Here is a 25,090-nt window from a genome sequence, read left to right as displayed (position 1 = left end):
GCAGGTGAACGAGCCTCTGATAGTGTGGCTGATATGATTAGGCCCTATGATGGTGTCCCCTGAATAGATATGTGGACACAGCTGGCAACGGGCTTTGTTGCAAGGATAGGTTCCTGGTTTAGTGGTTCTGGTGTGTGGTTGCTGGTGAGTATTTGCTTCAGGTTGGGGGGATGTCTGTAAGCAAGGACTGGCCTGTCTCCTAAGACCTGTGAGAGTGATGGGTCGTCCTTCAGGATAGGTTGTAGATCCTTGATGATGCGTTGGAGAGATTTTAGTTGGGGGCTGAAGGTGATGGCTAGTGGCAATCTGTTATTTTCTTTGTTGGGCCTGTCCTGTAGTAGGTGACTTCAGGGTACTCTTTTGGCTCTGTCAATCTGTTTCTTCACTTCAGCAGGTGGGTATTGTAGTTGTAAGAATGCTTGATAGAGATCTTGTAGGTGTTTGTCTCTGTCTGAGGGGTTGGAGCAAATGCGGTTGTATCGTAGAGCTTGGCTGTAGACAATGGATCGTGTGGTGTGGTCTGGATGAAAGCTGGAGGCATGTAGGTAGGAATAGCGGTCAGTAGGTTTCTGGTATAGGCTGGTGTTTATGTGACCATCGCTTATTAGCACCGTAGTGTCCAGGAAGTGGATCTCTTGTGTGGACTGGTCCAGGCTGAGGTTGATGGTGGGATGGAAATTGTTGAAATCATGGTGGAATTCCTCAAGGGCTTCTTTTCCATGGGTTCAGATGATGAAGATGTCATCAATGTAGCGCAAGTAGAGTAGGGGCGTTAGGGGACAAGAGCTGAGGAAGCGTTGTTCTAAGTCAGCCATAAAAATGTTGGCATACTGTGGGGCCATGCAGGTACCCATAGCAGTGCCGCTGATTTGAAGGTATACATTGTCCCCAAATGTGAAATAGTTATGGGTGAGGACAAAGTCACAAAGTTCAGCCACCAGGTTTGCCATGACATTATCAGGGATACTGTTCCTGATGGCTTGTAGTCCATCTTTGTGTGGAATGTTGGTGTAGAGGGCTTCTGCATCCATAGTGGCCAGGATGGTGTTTTCAGGAAGATCACCGTTGGATTGTAGTTTCCTCAGGAAGTCAGTGGTGTCTCGAAGATAGCTGGGAGTGCTGGTAGCGTAGGGCCTGAGGAGGGAGTCTACATAGCCAGACAATCCTGCTGTCAGGGTGCCAATGCCTGAGATGATGGGGCATCCAGGATTTCCAGGTTTATGGATATTAAAGAAATTCTGTATTAAAATCACAAATGAGTTTGATTCCCTATAGTTTAAATTACAGGGTATTACTAATTAAGAGGTCTCTTGGTTTTTGGTACAGTTTCTCTCCCTCTATGTGTGAAACTTGCAAGCTGCTAATTGTGTTACTACATTCTAAGACAGAGTCTGTTCTCAAAGCAATTCTTTGTAACAACAACTACTCACACAGAGAGAGACTCAAAGCAATACGCTGTAACAACAGAAACAGCTCCCAGAGACTCCCCGCCCTTTTGTTGTATTCATCTCGCTTTGTTAACAATTGTGATTAAAATAGAGATAGAGGATGTATGTGGGTGGATGCTTGGTGTGGACAATAACTGAATGATCAGGGAGGTGCCAGCCTAAGAATCCAGTGTCCATCGGCTGAAGAAGGCATCAAGTGGAAATAACCAGAGGACCCCCGGAGGGCAGACTGGAATCCACTCAACAACCTCAAGAATGGGAGAAGCAAAGAACAAGATAACATCTGGCAGCATGGAGCCATCATCTGCTGATTGATTCAGCAACAGCATGATGAAGCAATTCCCATAGACTGGCATAGGAAGAAATTCCTATAAAAATGGACTCTAGAAAGTGAGAACTTTGGGGTCTGATTCTGCAAACCAACTTCCAGGAGCATCAGATGAGCATCTGACAAGGCCCTGCTCCCTCCTCATGTCCAGGCCACCTGGCCAGTGGCTTGGCATGAGCAACTCTAAGGTTGGTAACTATGATAACAACCTTGCAGAACCTGTGTGTGTGTATGAATGAATGTGTGAATAAATATGAAATTGAATGGAATGTTATAGCTATAACTAACTGCTTACTATGATTCTTTCTGTATTCACAATAAATGTGGCATTTTGCCTTTTCCCCTTTAATAAGATTCTGCTGGTTTTTATTTTATTGGTATAACAAGTGCATCCTTACTTCTGCATGCTGTCCTTCTTGCTGATCCTTTCCTGGGCTTTTTTTCTTCCTGTGATCTGGAAAGCATAGACAGATTAACCCCTGCTTAGTGTTTTATTTAAACGTCAAACCCAGTGGAAAGAAAAGATGTTACACTGAGAAAGTCACTGGAGCCTCTATGGTATGAGATTGAAACTAGAACCCTTCAGAAAATGGGATCTGAGCGTGGTTCTCTGATCCAAATTCCAGGAGACTATTGTCTTTCCGCAATACTAGAGAAAACAGTAAAATTTGCAAAACATTTTTGTAAAGAAGAGGTATGGCTGAAGTGATTTGGTTTTGGCATTTTGGTGTAATCAAAGTCATATTTGCCTGCGTCTCCTTTATTATTTCCCTGTTCCGATAAAATGAAGTCTATATGCTTTGAAGCTAGAGGATTTATATCATCATAAAAACATGTATTAGCAGCTCTGGCAATAAAATCATTTTGTGCTGGAAGAGATCCGACCCCTCCCATCACAACAGGATCAACAGCAATCTCTCCTAGTCCCTCCCAAAGGAAATCATAACCAACAGCACCAGCACACCATGTAATTGTCACCAATCTCTTTTTTCCCCTTCGCTATTGCCTCTCTTTGCCCATCAGCTGGCTCTTCCCACCGTGATCCAGTGTTCCCCTCAGTTCTTTCTCTCCCAGAATTGCTTTGTAATTACTGGTTCGATCTCCCTCATGCCATGGCCTCTTCCTGGGGGTGAAATGTGCTGCCTTAGGACTGGGAAGCAGCTGTACTGGCCTCCTACCCCTGCATACTGTGCTGCATTGAGGCATGGGGGAGTGAGGGTGTAAGCAGAAGGAGCTGTAAGGAGGGAAGGTGAAGGAAAAAGCCTGGACTGCCCAGCTCTGGGAATAGTTGGGAGTTAGAGCTACAGGGCCTAAGTGGGACATCAGTGACACATACATAGACCCTGCTGCTAGCTCTGCATGAGGTGAATCTCACTTTAGGGGAGGCCTGAGATATGTATAAAAATATATTTATAATTTTAACCCCAAAGAAGATTCCAAGTTAAAAAGATATTTGCCATCCCACCTCGCACTAAATGATGGTAGATGGGCTGTATAGTTCATCTACTTCCCCTTGCCTTCTAATTTACTTTATAAAGTTATCCTTTTTCTCTATAACTCCCAGAGGAAATAAGGAATATTTAAAATGGATGGTGCAATATGCTGTAACAGTGATATTTGTTCTAAAAATCTTTAAAATATGCATGAAATGAGCAGGGTTGATACTTACACCATACAAAGGACACTAGAAGAATAAGGAGAGAAATTGCAGCAGAGATATGGGTGGCAGCTCTGCTGTCAAAAAATGGTGAGCAGCCTTGTCCTGGAGGTCAAAAGAAGAAAGGAATGAAACACCATGTCACTAGTTTATTTGCTCGGGGGAAGTTTCACAAGGGCCGGGACTCGGGGGCTGTAAAAGCCCTGCAGCTGGCAGAGAAGAATTCTCCTGATGCAGCAGTGCATATGTAACACCAACAGACTCTGGTCGTTAAGATCAAACCAGGGACCTCTGGAGCTTCGTGCATGAGACTCTACCACGTGAGCTAAAAGCCGCCTGGCTTTAACTCTCTCTGAGAGGTCTTGGTGCCACTAGATGGGACAGAACACCACACCCTCTTTGCAAGCCCTGGCATAGAAGGCTGGCTGGGGACAGGGCTGGAGATGGGGAGGACACGCTGTGCCCAAAGTTCCCTGTAGTATTTAGTGCTATGGAGATTCTCAGCCTCTTGGGCTGCAGGGGGAACTTGAAATCTCTATTTTGCACCAAATATAAATAAATTCCCTTTTTTAAAAAAATGCATTTTTGCAAGAAAACACACAGTACAAATTTTAATCCGTGAAGGACGGGGGCTTACTTTGGAGTTGCTGGATGTTCTGTATAAGGAAGATGGCAAACACCACAACCAGAATCACTCCCCCAAGAGCTGCAGTATCCAGAATGACGCGGTACACTTGGAAAGAGAAAAGAAATAATAAAATGCTGCCATATTTGATTGACACAATTGAATGTAGATCGAGATTGTTTTTTTCTTCTCTTTGTATGTAGAATCATTCCTGCTTTCTGTTCAATTGCAAAAGCCTTTGAAACCTGATTCTAGAGGTGACCCATGGTGAGTCTCCGCTCGCTCATGAGACTTCAGTGCAGCAAGTTTCAACAGGAGTTAACAGGTCTGCAATGGTTTATTGAGTTTTATAACATTTTATGTGATGTTAAGCGCTCTGTACATATGTTTTCTTTGTTTAACATTTTAAGGCAAAGCAGTTATGGGCAAACGTTACTAAGTATCAGCCAACAAGGGGGAAAGGTACAAAGTGCACTTCATCTGCTGCCAAATACTAGCAGCTGCTCAGGAAGTGTTATGCTGTAACAGTCAGATTTGTTTTAAAAGTCTTTAAACTATGCATGAAATGAGCGGGTTTATACTTACACCACACAAAGGGTGCTAGAAGAATAAGGAGAGAAATTGCAGCGTCACAGTCCTGCTGGCTATGGGATTCTGCAGGCACGCTAGCCAACTGCACAGCTTATTGCTGGGTCAGTATTGCGTCTGGCTCCTTTAAAGATGAGGGGTTGGGGGAAAATTTTCCTTGTTCCTTCTTCTCTCTTTAGCCGCACTCACGGACAGCCAAAACTTCGCTCTCAACATATAGGCTACATCTACACTCTGAGTTGGAGGTGAGATTCCCAACTTGAGGAGACAGACCTACACTAGCTCTCATTGTGCTACCATGATAAAAGTAGTAACGCAGCCGTGGGAGAGGCAAGTCGGCCGGAGTACGTACCTAGCATCTCTGGCGGGCACGCAGAAGTCTGTTACCTTCCACAGGTAGAGCACAGTGTTAAGCTCATATGAGGACAATTGGAATTGGAAAAAACCAGGCCTAAGGCCACTAACTGGGGGAGTCTAGTTGTCACGCTTCAGGCCAACTGTGCCAACAAAGCTCAGCATTTCAAGAAATGTATCGTGTAACCAATGATAATCACTATAATACATTACAGCTACACCACTCACTCTGAGAATCATAGACGTGTAGGGCTGGAAGAGGCCTTGAGATCCTCTTGTCCATCTGCCCGCACTGAGGCAGGAATAACTACAATTATGCCATCCCGGACAGATGTTGTTCTAACCTTTTCTTAAATGTCACAAATATATAGGTACATGCACAAATAACCTCTTACTTACTTGTTTTCTTTTTAAATATCCCAAGGTGTTGGGGACAAATTGCCAAGACCACACTTATGAGAAGTGTTACCATGATCACCAATGTGAGGAAAAACATATACAATACAAGGGCTGTGGTGAGACCTGTGGAGAAATAGGGAATGAAACTAGAATTGCTGTACCTACAGTTAGGCTCTGCTTCTGCAAATCACTCTGCCTGGGCAGACCCCTGCAACCACAAGGAGTCCCCTTGGAGATCTGCCAAGATGGAGACTGGGTCTTAGTTATGATGACAGAAGGGCTGTTTTGGTTAATTCTGTTTCATTGTGGTTTAATAACTGCCAGCCAAAACATGTTAAGCTGGAGTTAAGGATGAGAATATGTATCATAATAAACATCCCATCCTCAAAAGCTTTATAGACCCAAGAGATTCCTACTTAAAGCTAGATGTAAAACAACCAAACACGATAGAGTGTGGAAACATACAGTTAAAGCACCCAACCAACCTTAATTCCACCCTGCAGGGATGTAATAAGGGAAAAAAAGTTACTGAAAAAATGTTAATCTATCTTTAAAAGTCTGTTTAAGCTAATAAGGGACCGACAGAACCAAAGTTTCTTGTTATTAATTGTGTGGCATGACCACGGTGCAGGTTTAAGGAATGGGGGTCCCAAGCAGGTGTGGTGGTATGGAAGGGGTCAGAGAGATGCCAGTTTACAAAAGGACTTAGGCACATATTTAGCTTTAAATACAAGTTTAAGTCCCGCTTACTTCAGTGGGATTTAAGTACACATTTGAAGTTGTGTTTAAGTGCTGACCAGAATATTGATACTGTCCTGCTTTGGGGCCAGAACGGCAACATGGGAAGGGCTGGAACTGATTTTCTTTCTCTTCCTTCCTTCCTTCTGGTTTTTATTATAAAATTGGAGACCTGGGCACTTATCTTAGGGGCATATCTCTCTACCCCAGCGGGGAAGCCAGGTTTATTTACGAGTGGCTCTTTGACTCTATTTCAGGACATGGGAGGGGCCTATGAGTGCTGTCATTTATACCCTCATGTAGCCCCATCTATGTTACGGAAACAGCTTAGAAAAGTTTGGATCATTGGCTGCAGTAAGATGAAGGAGGCACCTCGGGATGAAAAAGTGGTTGCCATCTTCTGGAAGTAAGTGCTGGTTAGAGCTTTAATTTGTATGGAGCTTTAATTTCAAATCTCCCATCTCGGATATGTACAGTGGCCTCCTGCCTTTTCTGCCCTTTCTCCCCTTTTGCTGATTTTATGATTCTATAGTCCATATAACCCATGCTATAACGACAGGGTGACATCCTGCCTCTGAATCTTCCAGGTATGAGATTAATAAGGTGCTTTTGCTTTTTGTGTCTAGTGCTGAACCTGCTCCTTTGACTAAGAGTATGTTTCCTTCTGCAATCTGTTCCATCTGCTTCGTTCACTGCATGTATACCCTTTAGTATGAGAACCAAGGTGGGCCTACCTTCTTCCCATATCCAGAAGACAGCAGCAGTGAACATCAGGATGGCCGAGACACACACAAGCCCATGGATGAATACGACAGGCCATCTCCACAGCTCTCCCGCTACGAAAGCAACAGATACATTAGTGAGTGACATCACCACCCCCATCGCCAGTGGACCTGCTGTACAACATGGTGTCCTCTATCCAAGATCATGATCCATGATCATGTAGAGCAAAATGGCATCCTCCACACAGCATGACCTTGCATGCACTGTACATGCAAGGTCATGCTGCATGGAAGATGCCATTTTATAGAGCACATATGTCCATATATGGCCCTTGGAGGTGCCCCAAAACTAGCATGTGGCCTCAAGCGCTGAAAAGGTTGGACCAGATTCTAAAATAAGGCAAAACCTTGCAGCTCAGAAGAGATCTCATTTATCAAAGGGATGAATGGAGATAGTTCAGTATACACACACACGCAAGAGGAGAGTGGTGCCAGTTCATATTAAAAAGAACTTCTATTAACACAGCCTAATTAGTTACAGATCTCCCAATCTATTAGTCAGTTATAGGAGAATTAAAGAGGAAAGGACCTTAAAATATTGCTGTGCCCATGCCTCTCACTTTGTAAAGAAGTGAGGACATAGTTATAGCCTAGTATGCGTGTAATTAAAAAGACATCTGGAAGTGGGGCAGGTTTACGGGACCTCCATGCCATACTAGGAATAAGCTCTGTATTTTGTTGAGAGGCCTGGGGTGAAAGTTGCTTCATACCATCATGAGGTGGAGTAGCCCATCCGCTAAAGAGAAACCCAGAGGAGTTTGATACTAAAATGAGCTGGGAAAGAGAGGAAGAGAGAGAAAGGAAAGGCTGATCAGTATTTAACATAAGTTAAAGCAACAGGATCTGGTGGATAGGGCATTGGCATGGGAGTCATAAAGGCCTCATCAGAAGATCTCAAAGGACTACCAAGGAGATCCGTATCATCATCATCATAAGATATCACAAAAACTAAGTGATTGGGCAACAAAATGGCAAATGAAATTTTATGTGGATAAATGTAAAGTAATACACATTGGAAAAAATAACCCCAACTACACATACAATATGAGGGGGGCTAATTTAGCTACAACTAATCAGGAGAAAGATCTTGGAGTCATCATGGACAGTTTTCTGAAGACGTCCATGCAGTGTGCAGCGGGGCAGTCAAAAAAGCAAACAGGATGTTAGGAATCATTAAAAAAGGGATAGAGAATAAGACTGAGAATATCTTATTGCCCTTAAATAAATCCATGGTATGCCCATATCTTGAATACTGCATACAGATGTGGTCCTCTCATCTCAAAAAAGATCTACTGGCATTAGAAAGGTTCAGAAAAGAGCAACTAAAATGATTAGGGGTTTGGAACGGGTCCCATATGAGGAGAGATTAAAGAGGCTATGACTTTTCAGCGTGGGAAAGAGGAGACTAAGGGGGGATATGACAGAGGTATATAAAATCATGAGTGATGTGGAGAAAGTGAATAAGGAAAAGTTATTTACTTGTTCCCATAATATAAGAACGAGGGGCCACCAAATGAAATTAATGGGCTGCAGGTTTAAAACAAATAAAAGGAAATTCTTCTTCATTCAGCACACAGTCAACCTGTGGAACTCCTTGCCTGAGGAGGTTGTGAAGGCTAGGACTATAACAGGGTTTAAAAAGAGAACAGGATAAATTCATGGAGGTTAAGTCCATTAATGGCTATTAGCCAGGATGGGTAAGGAATGGTGTCCCTAGCATCTATTTGTCAGAGGGTGGAGATGGATGGCAGGAGAGAGATCACTTGATCATTACCTGTTAGGTTCACTCCCTCTGGGGCACCTGGCATTGGCCACTGTCGGTAGACAGGATCCTGGGCTGGATGGACCTTTGGTCGGACCCAGTATGGCCATTCTTATGTTCTTATAAGAAAGCAACACAGGTTCTACTGACATCAGTAGGAGCTGCTGGCTGCTCTGCACTAATGACAGAAAATCGGGTCACTCATTTAGGTGCCTCCACATGGATTTCAGACCCTGGGGTTAGGAGCCCAGGTTGGGAAATGTTGGCCTTGGAATACTGAAGATACCCAGGAGCTTTGGAATTTCTCAGAGAAATCTAATCAGATGTGAACATGAAAACTGACATATAGTGAAGATAACTGAAGTATCCTGCTACAGGCGTAAGACCACATACCTTTTTGCCTTCAACTCCACTCCGTCACCTACGTTTTCATACACGGAAGAAATTAAGCACATTTTAGGTTTATTTGCTATTTACATGCTGTCAAAGATTCAAGGGAAATGAGCTGAAATACTTACTAATTTTTTTCTTTTCTGATTGACAGCACAAGATAATGAAGCCCAATCCAGATCCAGCAGCCAATGTTGTTGCAATAACAAGAACAACAGTAGAAATTTTCAGTGCATGCTTCAGTGAAGGCATGATACCTACAATATGGACACACAAATCCAAACCATCACTTGAAAGCTGAGAACAGAAGGGGCTCAGGAGGACTGAAAGCTGTTCTGTTTTCCCTGCTCTTTCTTTCTGCTTGAAGGACAGTGCAAGTATAACACTGATAGACCCTGGTTGTGAGCAGGCAGGACTGAACCTGGGACTTCTGGAGTTTAGTGCATGAGCCTCTACTGCATGAGCTAAAAGCCATACAGCTGTTAACTAAGGCTGTAAAGCAGACTCATTAATCTTTCTGTAAGTGGTCTTGGTGCCACTAGATGGGACAGAACACCACACCCAGAAGGTGTGTGGGTTACCTAAGTACAATTTCCTTTTTGTCTGCAGTTCAGTTCAGTGTCCCAAAGACTAAAATGGGGGTGAATCTTCTAGCCCGGATTTGAGATACAATGAAAAGTAACAGAGTGGTAGCCGTGTTAGTCTGTATCAGCAAAAACAACGAGGAGTCCTTGTGGCGCCTTAGAGACTAACACATTTATTTGGGCATAAGCTTTCGTGGGCTAGAACCCACTTCATCAGATGCATGGAGTGGAAAATATAGGAGCACATATAAATACATGAAAGGGTGGGGGTTGCCTTACCAAGTGTGAGGTCAGTCTAACGAGATAAATCAATTAAGAGCAGGATACCAAGAGAGGAAAAATAACTTTTGAAGTGGTAATGAGTGTGGCACCAGGCCCCCCGCTAACCCTCCAGGCTGCCCTGGACCCCCACATCCCCCTGAAGCATGGAGCCCCCCAAAGTGCGGTGCCCGGGACGGTTGCTCTGGTCTGTCCTATGAACAGGACGGCTCTGCTTGGACCCATTCTGGGCACCACCAAAAATTATACAAACCTGGCACCCATGCTGACAATCAATCACTTGATTTAGGTGTTTAGATATGGATTTAGGGCCTAGATTCACAAAGGTATTAGTTTACTAAATCCCAGATTTAGGGGCCTAAGTCCTATTTTTAGGCTCCCTTACTGCCCACAAAACTCCCACTGAACCTTGTAGACACTTAAATTCACTTGGCACCTACATTTTCATGGTCAAAGTATCCTGGATGCCTAAGTTTCTGCCTCTGGGAACATGCATGGGTGCCGCCTCCTAGTCGTCGAGGTGCCTGTCTTCCACCGCAACTCCAGTGGGATTCATGAGCCAGGGAAGTTAGGTGTTTGCCACCTAACTCACCTGTGGGGCCCAATCATGTAGGCGTGCTCTGAGGCTGCCTACCAGATTGGGTTCTGTTCAAAATCTGTCTGGAGGAAGAGGTGGTGCTACTCAGCTTGTAACTTTTAGCCCAGTGGTTAGAACACATATCTGGGATGTGGGAGACCTAGGTTCAATCCCCCCATCAGGCAGAGAGAGAATTTGAACAGGGATCTCCCACCTCTGAGTGCTCGAACCATTGAGCTACGGGATGTTCTGATGTGGGGCTCTGTCATTCTCTCCTGTTGAAACTGTTCCACTGTGATTAGACAGAGTCACTGGACCAGAGAGAGTGAGAATGACTAACTCTGGAGCCTGATGGTTAGAGGTGGCAGACCCAGGATCCACGCCCCCAGCTCCAATAAGTCCAGGAGAGGGGTTCCCAGCTGGGAATCACAAGCAGGGCTTGGTACCTCCCTGTAGCCTGGACTCAGGTGCTTATGTCTGTGAGAGGGGAGAGACTTGGAGGAGCCTCCTCTTGTTGGCATATTCCATTGGCTAGCTTTGGTGGCTCCCCGCCTACTGTGCTGGCTTTTGTGAACTGGATTCTTGAGTGCACATCTCTCCCCATCCATTGTATAGGGAGATGAGGTGCCTAATGCAGCCTGTGTGTGTCCCGGTGTTTTGTTCCTGTGATTTCACTAGGGGTCTAAAAGTTATCCTTTGTGATGCTGAGTGTTACAACACCTCATCCGTTTGTGAATCTAAGCCTAGGTGCCTCACTTTGGGTACCTAAACTTGTAAATTTCAACCGTAAGTTTTAAATGTATGTAACGCTTTGGAAAACAGTATGAGGTATTGTAGAAAATAGAGCTGGATGTCTCATGCAAACGTTGGAAGCTCTTAAAGATGCCAAGTGCAGGGGTCCACAACAGGTGTGAAGATTAAATCAATTACATGTCTCAGACTTTCATCCTTCCTATGACTGTCTGTATGAGCCCTTGCATAAGTCAGGAAGCATCAACATGTACGTTTCGCTGGGCCTGATTCACCATTGCATTGCTCCAGTTTTGTGTTGAGGTAACTCATTGATTTCAGAGGAGTTACATGCTGTTTCAAAACTGGCATCCTGCAGCAGTGAGTCGGGCCTTCTGTATGCAGTGTTGCTACCACATAGCAAAAGACTTGTAACGTTATCCGAAGAGGATCTTCTAACATCACTTTATGCAATTTTACTTTCTAAGGTTGTGTTATTTGCATGGATGGTTAATAGAATTAAGCCTAGGAACTGTGAAAGGGGGAGAAGAATATGAGAGATTAGCATTTCATTAATCTAATCTGCAACCTGAAGAGGGTAACATGTGGCACCACTAAGCATCAAGTTTGGCACTAGCCATGGCAAGTGTTTGCAGTCGAAGATGCTAATACAACACTTACCTTCAATGGTCAAATTCACTGAGGTTTCCTGCCAGTTTATATCACTGCTGGCATTACAAGAAAAGGATCCACAATCTGATTTCTGTGCTTCTGGTATGTACAAAAGACTGAAGTTTTCAGAGAGCCAGTAACATCTGTTCCTGGGTAGGGGCTTCCCATCTTTCTTCCAATCAATAGCTTGCACTTTGCCAACCAGCACCTTGCAGGATAATTCAATAGATGAACCGGCCACAGTAGAATTTATCTGTAGCTGAGTTTTGGAGATAGGCTCTTGGGGGGGAAAAGAGAGATTATATACACATTTAAAAGTCCTGCTTGAAATGTACAAACTCGGGTATCTAAAGTTAGGCATCTAAATCAAACAATTAAATCTGCTTATCTATATGATAGAAGATGATTTCACAAGTTTTAGGAATACATCTAACATCCAGTGATGTAGGATTGATTAATAGCTCAGTAGACGTCAAAAGCCAAATTCTAGCAGCTCACGTCTAAACTTTCATAGCCTAGGTAATCCTCAGTACAAGAGTTCTGATATAAGGAGTCTTGAGGGTTGTTGTTGTTTTTTTAACACCATTGTCTTTCAACCTTATTAATTTTTGTTTGTCTCCTTGCTCCTTTGCTCGAACCCACTTAGAAATTTCTTGTTCTCAAATGATATCGTCCTTATAGAATCATAAATAACCTTGTCAGTCAATTCTTAGGGACCTGTGTAGGGCTATTCCCTGCAATATATTTCAGTACATTCTCCAGTCTAGTTATATAGTTTACCAGAGATGGCATCTCCACCACTTTTAGAAGACTATTTCTCAGTGTCATATACAAAAATAAAGGACGTTATGACTATATGTTACAGAACCTTAATGTGCAACTCAGTGAAATCAAAATTGGTATTTCTTGCTCAGGTCAAGATGCACACGTGTAGTGTGGCTAGAACCAGAGTCTCTCTGTTCTTCAGCCACACCATCTTGAGTTGTGCTTTCATAAGTTAATCAGGGTCAAGTCAGGATGGCTTTGATGCGAGACCTCCAAGAAAATAATGGTAGTGATATGAGAGTTGGCATTTTGCCTGTAAAGGCAGAATTGACTAAATAGAGTGAACAGATCTCATAATAAAACTTTTTTCCCTCTGATATCCAGCTTATTTTTCATTTTTTAGAAGTTTCCTCCCCCTTGTCAAACGTAATGGATTCTTGTCCAGACTTACAGGGGTAAATGTTTTATAAATGACTTCAGGGCTGTTTTATGTGCTCAACAGGTTGTGCAGCTGCTTCCTTGAAACATGCACACGCACAGCCTCTGTTCACATTAGTGATCTATTCAGTACAAAAAATTTGTGTGCTGCCAGTTGTTTTAATGTACTGTTTTATAAATACTTCTGCTCTTTCACTTACCTAAGACGAGCAGTGTAGTTTCCCTGGCTTCAATTTTGTTCAAATTGATGGTAGCTCTGTAGGTCCCGCTGTCTGTCTCTTGTACGTTTTTCAACAAGAGGGAGCCGTTGGAATAGAAAATGATTCTCTCTTCATATGGTTTATAGATCGTAGGTTTGCTTCCAGTTCTATAGTAATCCACAATATCGGAAACTGTGCTATTTATGTATTCCCACTGTATATGGTCTATGACTGTTTGGTCATCGGTGGGCAATGCAGTCAGCAGCACTGAAGACCCCACACCAACGGTTCTATGTTCGTGGGCTTCTGCTGTTTTTAGAGCCCAATGGAAAACCAGCAGCAGCGCTAGAGAGAAAGGGAAGCTAGGAAGAGTCAGGCTAGACAGTATTATGCAGTATTTATCCCAGATCTACAAAAAAAATGTTCATTTGGGGATCTAGGACAGGGGAATGGTAATGGGGACCTATTCATCAGGGACGTTAATGTGACTCTGGACCAGAAAGGCTGTGATGAAACATTAACCTTTCTGATGGTGGTTGGTTGGCATATGTTTAAGCAGTTGGTGCTCTCTGTGCATTTCCTACTGGACAGGTGGCTGAATCACCTCATCTATGCTGGTGGCGTGTAGGGTATGTGTAGCTACATGCCACAGGGAAAATCAGGCTGCATTCACACTGCGGTGTATAGCTACATGTGGCAGTGAAAGGCTCTGGCAGAGGGGAGGCACCAGGGAAAGATTCTGGCAGCTCTCTGCAGTGGGCGAAAGGCTCTGGCGGTGAGCACGTGGGGAACACTGCAGCATAGATGGGGGAGGCACGGCTTGGGTATGCAGAGACATGCGGGGTACCTACCCACTGGATCTCTTCTCCGCTTGCCTAAGCAGTGCCTAACTATCTACACAGTTATTTACACCTGTACTAGGGTTGTGTGCAGTGAATGTACTCTACACACCGCGGTAAGTGTCAACATATCCTTAGAGAGGCTTGAGCCAGAATCCCAAAGTCAGACGTCCCTGGACTCTGGTGCTGTGGGCAGGGGAGGGAGCTGAAATCTGAACCTGCATCTGAACCTGTGTAGCCTGGGCCCATCGCCATTTGCAATGGACACTCTTGCTCCATAGATTGCTAGGCCAGAGGGGGTCACTACAATCATCTCGGCTGGCCTGGGGTATAGCACAGGGCCCAGGGCTTCTCTGAAATAATTCCTGGTTGAACTAGAGCATCTATTTTTAGAAAAAGACACCCAGTCTTGATTTGAAAATTGCCAGTCCTGGCGAATCTCCCGCAGCCCTTGGTAAATTGTTCCAGTGGTAAAGCAGAAGATTCAGCCCCATACATGCAGAGAACAAGGGATTAGCAGTCCATTGCCTTTACCACTCAGCCACTTCATCTCGGAGGCTGGCAGCCTCAGAAGGGTGGCCAAGAATGGAACAGGCATAGAAGGGGTGCATCCTGACAGGGTTGGGGCATGTTGGAAAGGGCTAACGTAGAAAGTTTTCATTGCTGCTGTTCCCCATTCTATGCTCATTGTAGGCCTCATTTTGAGGGGCCAGTTCAACTTTCAGGGTAGCTTAGAGCAGCTTTGAGGGATACCCTAACTTGTGTCCTGTCTGCCATGGGACTGACTACAAGCTGGAACTAGCCATGGCATAGGGATGCTGCGGCCACACCTCATCTCACTCATTCTTCTGGGAGCTCCACCAAAGGGAGTGGAGAGTTAATAAAGCTACCTCTGCGCCTGGCAGGCCCCTTACCAGAATGGACAGTGGGGAGAGGACTCAGCTGGTCAGCTGCTTTGTGGCCAGTTTTCAGGCCAGAAAGCACTAGTGAATAAGGCCCTCACTGAGCAAACTGAGGACTTCTCTCTCATGTACTCTCCACCCAGCACTTTTCGTGGGCACTCGGGGCTGGCCTTGGGTCAAAATGCACCCTGAGAGAGCCAAAATTTGGGGTCCCAAAGTAAGTGGTGGTAATTATTCACCTACAATTCCAGTGGTGCATTGGCCACTGTCAGAAGACAGGATACTGGGCTAGATGGATCATTGGTCTGACCCAGTGTGGCCGTTCTTATGTTCTTAATACCCAGGTAAGTCTCAACAATGTTATCGCTCAGTAAAACAGAGTGGAATGCCAAAGGCTGGGCTTGAGCTATTGCAGATAATGTAATGCTTACAGAGGCTGCACCAGCAGGTACTGATTCTCACTCACACGTAGGTTAATTTGTGCTGTTCTGGCAACATAAGGTGGCCTTAATGGGGTGGAAATGAGTCCCTGAGGATACTCTTCATGCAGAGGATCTCCACAGCCAAAGAATCATAGAATCATAGAATATCAGGGTTGGAAGTCATCTAGTCTAACCCCCTGCTCAAGCAGGACCAATCCCCAACTAAATCATCCCAGCGAGGGCTTTGTCAAGCCTAACCTTAAAAACTTCTAAGGAAGGAGATTCCACCACCTCCCGAGGTAACGCATTCCAGTGTTTCACCACCCTCCTAGTGAAAAAGTTTTTCCTAATATCCAACCTAAACCTCCCCTACTGCAACTTGAGACCATTACTCCTTGTTCTGTCATCTGCTACCACTGAGAACAGTCTAGAGCCATCCTCTTTGGAACCCCCTTTCAGGTAGTTGAAAGCAGCTATCAAATCCCCCCTCATTCTTCTCTTCCGCAGACTAAACAATCCCAGTTCCCTCAGCCTCTCCTCATAAGTCATGTATTCCAGTCCCCTAATCATTTTTGTTGCCCTCCGCTGGACGTTTTCCAATTTTTCCACATCCTTCTTATAGTGTGGAGCCCAAAATTGGACACAGTACTCCAGATGAGGCCTCACCAGTGTCGAATAGAGAGGAACGATCACGTCCCTCGATCTGCTGGCAATGCCCCTACTTATACATCCCAAAATGCCATTGGCCTTCTTGGCAACAAGGGCACACTGTTGACTCATATCCAGCTTCTCGTCCACTGTAACCCCTAGGTCCTTTTCTGCAGAACTGCTGCCTAGCCATTCGGTCCCTAGTCTGTAGCGGTGCACGGGATTCTTCCATCCTAAGTGCAGGACTCTGCACTTCTCCTTGTTGAACCTCATCAGATTTCTTTTGGCCCAATCCTCTAATTTGTCTAGGTCCCTCTGTATCTTATCCCTACCCTCCAGCGTATCTACCTCTCCTCCCAGTTTAGTGTCATCTGCAAACTTGCTGAGGGTGCAATCCACACCATCCTCCAGATCATTTATGAAGATATTGAACAAAACCAGCCCCAGGACCGATCCTTGGGTCACTCCACTTGATACCGGCTGCCAACTAGACATGGAGCCATTGATCACTAAGAGAAGAGCTGGAGTAAGGGGTCTGCGTATAGCTGCACTGCAATATGAGGGTGCAATTGTAGCACAGATAGGCATTAGAAATCTTGCCTCATAGTGATAGGCTCAAGGAGCTCAATCTAGTCAGCTTATAGAGGAGGTTAAGGTGGGGGCGGGGGGAGCTTGATCATATCTATAGGCAGCTACATGGGAAAAATATTTGATCATGGGCTCTTCAATCTAGCACAGAAAGGTCTAACACAATCCAATGGTTGGAAGTTGAAGCTAGACGAATTCAGATTGGAAATACAGTATAATTTTTTAAATGTGAGGTAATTTAACCCTTGGAACAATGTACCAACCAATGGTTGTGGTGGATTCTCCATCAGTGGCAATTTTAAAATCAAAATTGGATGATGTTTTTCTAAAAGCTCTGCTCTAGGAATTATTTTGGGGCAGTTCTCTGGCCTGTGTTACATTGAAGATCAGACTAGATGAGCAGAATGGTCCCTTCTGGCCATGGACTCTACAAATACCAGTGCTAGCTTTAATGTAGCTAACACGGGTAACAATGGTAGTGAAGACATGGGGGCACAGATTAGCTGCCTGAGTACAAGCTGAAGTGTATACTCATGTTGCTAGTACATGCTGAAGCCTGTGCTACCACATCGACGCTACTACTGTTGGGATTGAAAAGCACCATGGCCAAACTGCCCTGCACTGCTGCTATTTTTAGTTTGCTAAGGCCTTGTGGGCCATGGGAAGCAGAGCATAAGTTGGAGCAGCCCTGAGGTTGATCTAGATTACACAAGGGGTCAGACAGGTCCTGGCTGCTCCAGAACACAGGGGGTGCAAAAAGGGCTTAAAACAGAGATTGACGCACATTTCAGTGTCCAACTAATACTATTCTGAGATATGTTTCAGTAGTGGAAGGAATTTATACATACTCAGGCACTGGCTCATCATTCTGTAACTCATCCTGCCAAGGAAGCCTGCACTAGCAGGTAACGTTTTGGTACAATGCCAGGAGGACCCTGTGGAAACATACAGTAAAAATCAGCAACACGCATGGTAATGACAGGATCAATGCAATCACTACAAGTGACCTGCAGTTCCAGACGAATCCCTCCCATAGGCGAATGCGAAGGCTGCACAGTTAGCATATGGCCCGGTCAGACCTAAGGTCGTATTTGTCCTAGGGCTGACCCAAGGAGAGGCTGTGGTAGGAGCTGCATGTTGCTCTCCTGTCTAGGAGTGTCTTAATGCAACATAGGACATTCGGGGCTGTGAAAGATGTTGGAGAAAGGGGAGGAGAGGAATTGTGGAGCTGCCGGGGATCTGACGACCTCCTGGGGAAATTTTGTTTTGCAGCAGCAATAACTAGTAATTGTCCCCAAAGGTTACCAGTGGTCTGAGCACTGGATTAAAGGCCAGGAACCCCAGGATCTAATTCCAACTAAAACTGACAGCCCCTGAGTTAAGTCACTGAGACAGAGGTGAAATCGAGGGATAATTTCCCTACCTAACTCAGAAGTGTTGTGAGAATCAGTAATGTTTAATGGCATCCTTCATGCCATTCCCGTACCCACCTCAGTCCCCTCCCAAGGGATTCCTGTGTTGGAGAAACACAAGAATTGTTCTCTCCTCTCCTACCCCCCAAAAAGCAGAAATGACACCAAAAGGGGTGGGGAGAAGCATGGCCATGGCTTTATTCCCCAATGCACTTATCTGTGAGGCGGGATGGATTCACAGGGTCCTACGGGGTGGGGGCAGAGTGTATGTGGGTTCACCTTGCATACTGCAAGTGTGTGTGTCCCAAAGCAGCATAACTCCACACTTCCCCCTCCAGATGAGCCAGTGTAATAGTCCCAGACTCTGGCCCTACATATGTGCTAAGAATTATTAGAAACTTATATCCACATACCTGCCCCAACACGAGAGCTTCAGACCCCCTGCCCATGACTGAAATTCCATTTTTAAGTGTTGTATTTAGGGGTCCACTGCAGTCAAGGGAAAGATTCCCATTCATGAACTTTGAATCAGGCCCTTAGTAAACAGATGACTGTGTTTCCCCCATTACCTGAAGGAGAAAGTCAGCTTGAAACTGGATTTAAGGCTGCAACAGCTGCATTTAGAAATTGTATGGATCTGTTCAACAAAACTTTATTACAGTACTACAATAGATATACTTGTGTCTGGCAGGTGGAGTCTAACCTGGAAATACCCTTTTCTTTAGATGCCTGGCACCTGCTTTTTAATCCCCTGTGACCTTGAACTTCAGGCTTTAATTTCTTTAGTATCATCTGTGTTATCTGAAACCTAAACCTGAAGCAATATAAACCACCTGCTGCTAGAATTTCTCCTCAGGGATTTAGTTTGTTAATTCATCATCATCATCCTGGAAAATCCCAAAATGTCATGGCCCCCTCTCAGGCTGAGTGCCACTTGGATTGATATCTGATGAAGTCTTTAAGCTGGTCTGGTTGGATAGTCAGTTTCTGTCAATCACTAGCAATCTTATCGTGCCACAGAACGATAATCTAGGAGGCTGTTTTCAGATTTCCCCATCCTTTTATCCTATCGACACCCCCCTCCTACTTTTGCCCCACCCTCTATTACCAGCAATCACAACCCCTGGCCAGTAGGTTTTCCAGGAATACATCTGCTGGTGAAAGTCTTTCCTTCACTACAGTAAAGAAGGGCAGGCCCTGCACAAGAGAGAAGGAATTGCCAGAATCTATTGGGAATTAAATGATTTTATATGTTACAGTAAATGCCAAGGCAGAAATGTCTAGTCACTGATATTAGTAACTTACCGTGTCACACACAAAAACTCCTAACCTTGGGCCTCATCCAAAGCCCATTGAAGTCAATGAAAAGAGTCCCATTGAACTTAAGAGCGGCCATACTGGGTCAGTCCAAAGGTCCATCTAGCCCAGTATCCTGTCTTCCGACAGCGGCCAATGGCAGGTACCCAAGAGGGAATGAACAGAACAGGTAATCATCAAGTGATCCATCCCCTGTCACCCACTCCCAGCTTCTGGCAAACAGAGGCTAGGGACACCATCCCTGCCCCTCCTGGCTAATAGCCATTGATGGACGTATCCTCCATGAACTTAGCTAGCTTTTTTTTGACCCCTGTTACAGTCTTGGCCTTCACATCAATCTCTGGCAAAGAGTTCCAGAGACTGACTGTGTGTTGTGTGAAGAAATACTTCCTTTTGTTTGTTTTAAACCTGCTGCCTATTAGTTTCATTTGATGATCCCTAGTTTTTGTGTTAAGAGAAGGAGTAAATAACACGTCCTTATTTACTTTCTCCACACCAGTCATGATTTTATAGACTTCAATCATATCCCCCCTTAGTCGTCTCTTTTCCAAGCTGAAAAGTCCTAATCTTATTAATCTCTCCTCATATGGAAGCTGTTCCATACCGCTAATCATTTTGTTGCCCTTTATTGAACCTTTTCCAATTTCAATATATCTTTTTTGAGATGGGGTAACATCTGCATGCAATATTCAAGATGTGGGTGTACCATGGATTTATATAAAGGCAATATGATATTTTCTGTCATTGACTTCAAAGGAGTTGAAAACATGCCCCTAGAGCAAGGGTGGGCAAACTTTTTGGCCTGAGAGCCACATCAGGGCTCCAAAACTGTATGGAGGGCCAGGCCTCCCCAAACAGCCTGGCACCCACGCCCTATTTGCCCCCTCCCACTTCCCACCCCCTGACTGCCCCCCTCAGAACCTCTGACCCATCCAGCTCCTTGTCCGCTGACTGCTCCCTCCCTGGACCCTCCCACACCTAACTGCCCCCCCAGGACCCCACCCACTATCCAAATCCCCCTGCTCCCTGTCCCCTGGCTGCCCCAACCCCTGTCCACACCCCTGCCCACTGATAGGTCCCCCGGGACTCCCACGCCTAACCAACTCCGCCTGTTCCCCATCCCCTGACGCCCCCACAGGATCCTCTGCCCCTTATCCAACGCCCCCCCAACTCCCCGCCCCCTTACCATGTGGCTCAGAGCAGCAGGACTGGCAGCCGCGCTACCCAGCCAGAGCCAGCCACACCGCCACGCTGCCTGGCAGGAGGTCGCAGCCCCACTGCCCAGAGTGCTGGCAGCACAGCAAGCTGAGGCTGCGGGGGAGGGGGGAAAGCAGGGGAGGGCCCAGGGGCTAGCCTCCCCAGCTGGGAGCTCAAGGGCCAGGCAGGACGGTCCCGCGGGCCAGATGTGGCTCACAGGCTGTAGTTTGCCCTCCTCTACCCTAGAGAAAGGCTATTTTAGAAGGTTGGGGTGGGTGGGTGCTGATTAGTCTGGATATGTGTGGAGCTGAAAACGGTAATGGATGGATAAATATGCATGACCCTAGAATGGTCCCTTTACAGTGGCCACTGAGGTACGTCTACCCAGCGAGCAGCAGCAAGTCTCAGAGCCTGGGTTGACAGAAAATAGCTGCCCAGATATTGTGGCTCAGGCAGGAGCTCCGACTCTTAATCCTACGGGGGGGGGGGGGGGGGGGGGGCTCCAGCCCGAGCTGCTATGTCTCTACAGCTAGTTGTTGCTGAAGTCCGTCGACCCAGGCTCTGAGCCTTGCTGCTGTGGGCTTTATAGACGTACTCTGACTTAGCTACATGGCACTGATGAATCACGCACATGACACTTACTTCTAACTTAATTTTAAAAAACAAACCTCATAGTGAATGGCTGAGTATCATCACTATTGGGGCAGGAAAGGTCCTTGGGTGTTATCCGCTCCAGCTCCCTGTATCTAGTGCCTGTTACGCTATTAGTTGCCTCCTTTTGACCTTCTCCATTCCGCCCTCCTATCTCCCCTCCACACGCAGTGTGTCTGCTACTCTCACGAGCTCTTTCTTAGCAGATGTTCCCCTCTCTAATGTCGTTACTGTTTACAGGATGTGCTAGCCGTTTATGATTTAATAGCTTGGAAGCTTTCTCTTGGACATTTTCCATTTAACCCTTTGAGCACTGAGAATTGTACTAACTAAATCATAGCTCTTCAATTCCACAATCCTCAACTGCTAATGCCTGATTTACCCTTCCTGTTAGTGACCCAACTGCACTAAGCCCCCTTATCCATCCCCAAACCTCCTGGAAAGTTCTCCAACCAGCTATACGTGGTTTCCTCATTTTCTCCAGCACGCCTTCGTTTGTTGCCCAACCGCTTTGACATTGCACTCCATACATGTGAATATGATGTAACTGGAATATGCTTTATGCAAAAGGTCTCTTGTAAGGTATCATTACAAAGCTTATAATGTACTGGGTCTGTTCATCCCATTTGTTTGCATGTATTATTTCTATTTCTGAAGTTAGGAGAATAAGATATAAACTTGTATTACTGATGTAAACATATTGAGTAGAAAGAAAAGGAGTACTTGTGGCACCTTAGAGACTAACCAATTTATTTGAGCATGAGCTTTCGTGAGCTACAGCTCTGTGAGCTACATACTGTGGAAACAGTATGCATCCGATGAAGTGAGCTGTAGCTCACGAAAGCTCATGCTCAAATAAATTGGTTAGTCTCTAAGGTGCCACAAGTACTCCTTTTCTTTTTGCGAATACAGACTAACACGGCTGTTACTCTGAAACCTGTCATATTGAGTAGAAGCCATTAAGGGTACTTCAGAATCAATGAACTGTAAATGGCTCTGTTTACTTGCAAACCTTCCTGTGTATGTGTTGGCCAGCCCAGGAAGAATGGAGGCTGACCATGTCACCTGATAATTAAATCCATCTTAAATTTGGTACTTTTCCATTTAGAACGAGGGGTGGGGACCCAGAGAGATAAAAGATGTGCCAAGGCTATAAAAAGGGGTGGAGCAGGACAGAAAGGGCTGCAAGTCATGAGAACACCTCTGCTTACCACCTAAGATGTCTGCCAGAAATAACAAGGACTGTACCAGGGAAAGGATTGGGCCCAGACTAGGAAGGAGTCTAGTCTGTGAAAAGTTTCAGAGTAGCAGCCGTGTTAGTCTGTATCCACAAAAAGAAAAGGAATACTTGTGGCAACTTAGAGACTAAAATTTATTTGAGCAAAAGCTTTCGTAAGCTACAGCTCACTTCATTGGATGCATGCAGTGGAAAATACAGTGGGGAGATTTACATACACAGAGAACATGAAACAATGGGTGTTACCATACACACTGTCACAAGAGTGATCAGGTACATTGGCCAAACTGGACAAGAATAAATGGACACAAATCAAACATCAAGAATTATAACATTCAAAAACCAGACAGAGAACACTTCAATCTCTTTGGTCACTCGATTACAGACCTAAAACTTGCAATTCTTCAACAAAAAAACTTCAAAAACAGACTCCAACGAGAGACTGCTGAATTGGAATTAATTTGCAAACTGGATACAATTAACTTAGGCTTGAATAAAGACTGGGAGTGGATGTGTCATTACACAAAGTAAAACTATTTCCGCATGTTTATTTCCCCCCCTACTGTTCCTCAGACATTCTTGTCAACTGCTGGAAATGGCCCACCTTGATTATCACTACAAAAGGTCCCCCCCACACCCTCCAGCTCTCCTGCTGGTAATAGCTCACCTTAAGTGATCACTCTCCTTACAGTGTTTATGATAACACCCATTTTTTCATGTTCTGTGTGTATATAAATCTCCCCACTGTATTTTCCACCGCATGTATCCGATGAAATGAGCTATAGATCACGAAAGCTTATGCTCAAATAAATTTGTTAGTCTCTAAGGTGCCACAAGTACTCCTTTTCTTTTAGTCTGTGAAAGAAGCTTATTGGAACATCTCTGAGGGTGAGATATTTCCTGTAATCAGTTTCTTAATGTATTAGGTTTAGACTTGTGTGGTTTTGCTTTATTTTGCTTGGTAACTTACTTTGTTCTGTCTGTTATTATTTGAAACCACTTAAATCCTACTTTTTATACTTAATAAAGTCACTTTTATTTATTAATGAATCCAGAGTAAGTGATTAATACAAAGCGAACAGCTGTGCATCTCTCTCTATCAGTGTTATAGAGGGCGGAAAATGTATGAGTTTACCCTGTATAAGCTTTATACAGAGTAAAACGGATTTATTTGGGGTTTGGATCCCATTGGGAACTGGGTGTCTGGATGCAGGAGAGGTAATCTGCTGAGCTGTTTTTGGTTAAAATCTGCAGCTTTGGGAGTGTTGCCCAGGCCCTGAGTCTGTGTTGCAGCAGGCTAGTGTGTCTGGCTGAACAAGGCAGGGTTCTGGAGTTACAAGCTGGCAGGGAAAACGGGCTCAGAAGTAATTTCAGCACATCAGGAGACAGTCCTCAGGGGGCCGCTGTGACACTCCCCACCCCCTGACCCATCACAGTCCTTTTGTTGCTCAACCACTTCCTATCAGCCAGCTTTGGTCTAACTGGTCTTTGCCCTCCTGTGCCCAAATTTCACTATTAGATTCTCTGGCATTGGGAAGAGTTGACTATCTATTTCCATTTCCCTTGCTGTTTACACTCATTATTGTATCTTGTCTTAAATTAGATTTTAAACTCTTTGGGACAGGGGCTGTCCTTTTAACTCTGTTTGTACAGAGCCTATCACAATAGAGTTTTATCTTGCTCCTGCAATATTAATTAATAAATACAGAACAGTGGACAAAAAAGCAAAAGAAATATTAGGTTATATAAAGAACATGATATAAAACAATACTGAAAATGCAATGCCATTATAAATTGCTGGTACTCTCTCACCTGGAATACTGCAGGTTAGAGACTGCATTAGCATGACTCTCACTGACAGCTTTTGTATAACCATCCACACAGGGGACAGAGGCAAGCAGGACCCCTATCTCCTTCATAAAACAGGAACGAAGCATCTCCTTATCATGCACCTGTTGTCAGAAATGACACAGGTAGATATCCCAGAGGGTCAAATGTTTTTGTGTAAAAACTTTTCTGACAAAAGTATCCTTTTTGAATATGAACATCTGCATTTAAAAAATTGAATCATTTTTTTTCCTGATTTCTCACTCAAATTTTAAAAAATCATTTTGATTGAGTGGGACTCAACATTTTTTCCCCATTTTTCTTCTCCCTCCCCCATTCTTACTCCTTCCCTCCCCCCTCCTCTGCAAACAAAAATGATTAGGGGTCTGGAACACATGACTTATGAGGAGAGGCTGAGGGAACTGGGATTGTTTAGTCTGCAGAAGAGAAGAATGAGGGGGGATTTGATAGCTGCTTTCAACTACCTGAGAGGTGGTTCCAGAGAGGATGGTTCTAGACTATTCTCAGTGGTAGAAGAGGACAGGACAAGGAGTAATGGTCTCAAGTTGCAGTGGGGGAGGTTTAGGTTGGATATTAGGAAAAACTTTTTCACTAGGAGGGTGGTGAAACACTGGAATGCATTACCTAGGGAGGTGGTAGAATCTCCTTCCTTGGAAGTTTTTAAGGTCAGGCTTGACAAAGCCTTGGCTGGGATGATTTGATTGGGGATTGGTC

The 25,090-nt window shown here is 44.8% G+C and overlaps 1 protein-coding gene across 3 annotated transcripts in view; it reads right to left on the bottom strand.

Annotated features, from left to right (window-relative positions):
* The window catches only part of LOC114020396, a 43,001-nt gene that overhangs the window by 12,888 nt on the left and 5,023 nt on the right, over positions 1 to 25,090 (bottom strand). For 2 of the 3 annotated variants that reach the window (XM_043522115.1, XM_043522114.1), the window contains exons 2-10: positions 17,563 to 17,649; positions 13,316 to 13,660; positions 11,922 to 12,191; positions 9,200 to 9,328; positions 6,872 to 6,973; positions 5,400 to 5,522; positions 4,071 to 4,166; positions 3,446 to 3,538; positions 2,175 to 2,230 (exon numbers count right to left, since the gene is read on the bottom strand). In XM_043522115.1, the coding sequence (XP_043378050.1) occupies positions 2,175 to 2,230; positions 3,446 to 3,538; positions 4,071 to 4,166; positions 5,400 to 5,522; positions 6,872 to 6,973; positions 9,200 to 9,328; positions 11,922 to 12,191; positions 13,316 to 13,660; positions 17,563 to 17,593 (1,245 nt within the window). In that variant the 5' untranslated portion in view covers positions 17,594 to 17,649. Of the gene's footprint in view, positions 1 to 2,174; positions 2,231 to 3,445; positions 3,539 to 4,070; positions 4,167 to 5,399; positions 5,523 to 6,871; positions 6,974 to 9,199; positions 9,329 to 11,921; positions 12,192 to 13,315; positions 13,661 to 17,562; positions 17,650 to 18,539; positions 18,696 to 25,090 lie in introns of all 3 variants that reach the window. The other variant, XM_037908951.2, reaches the window with a different exon arrangement.

Source organism: Chelonia mydas, chromosome 9 (assembly GCF_015237465.2).
Source record: "Chelonia mydas isolate rCheMyd1 chromosome 9, rCheMyd1.pri.v2, whole genome shotgun sequence".
Classification (NCBI taxonomy): Eukaryota; Metazoa; Chordata; order Testudines; family Cheloniidae; genus Chelonia; species Chelonia mydas.
The sequence above is the reverse complement of the archived record's forward strand: the minus strand, read 5'-3'. Positions and strand labels throughout refer to the sequence as shown.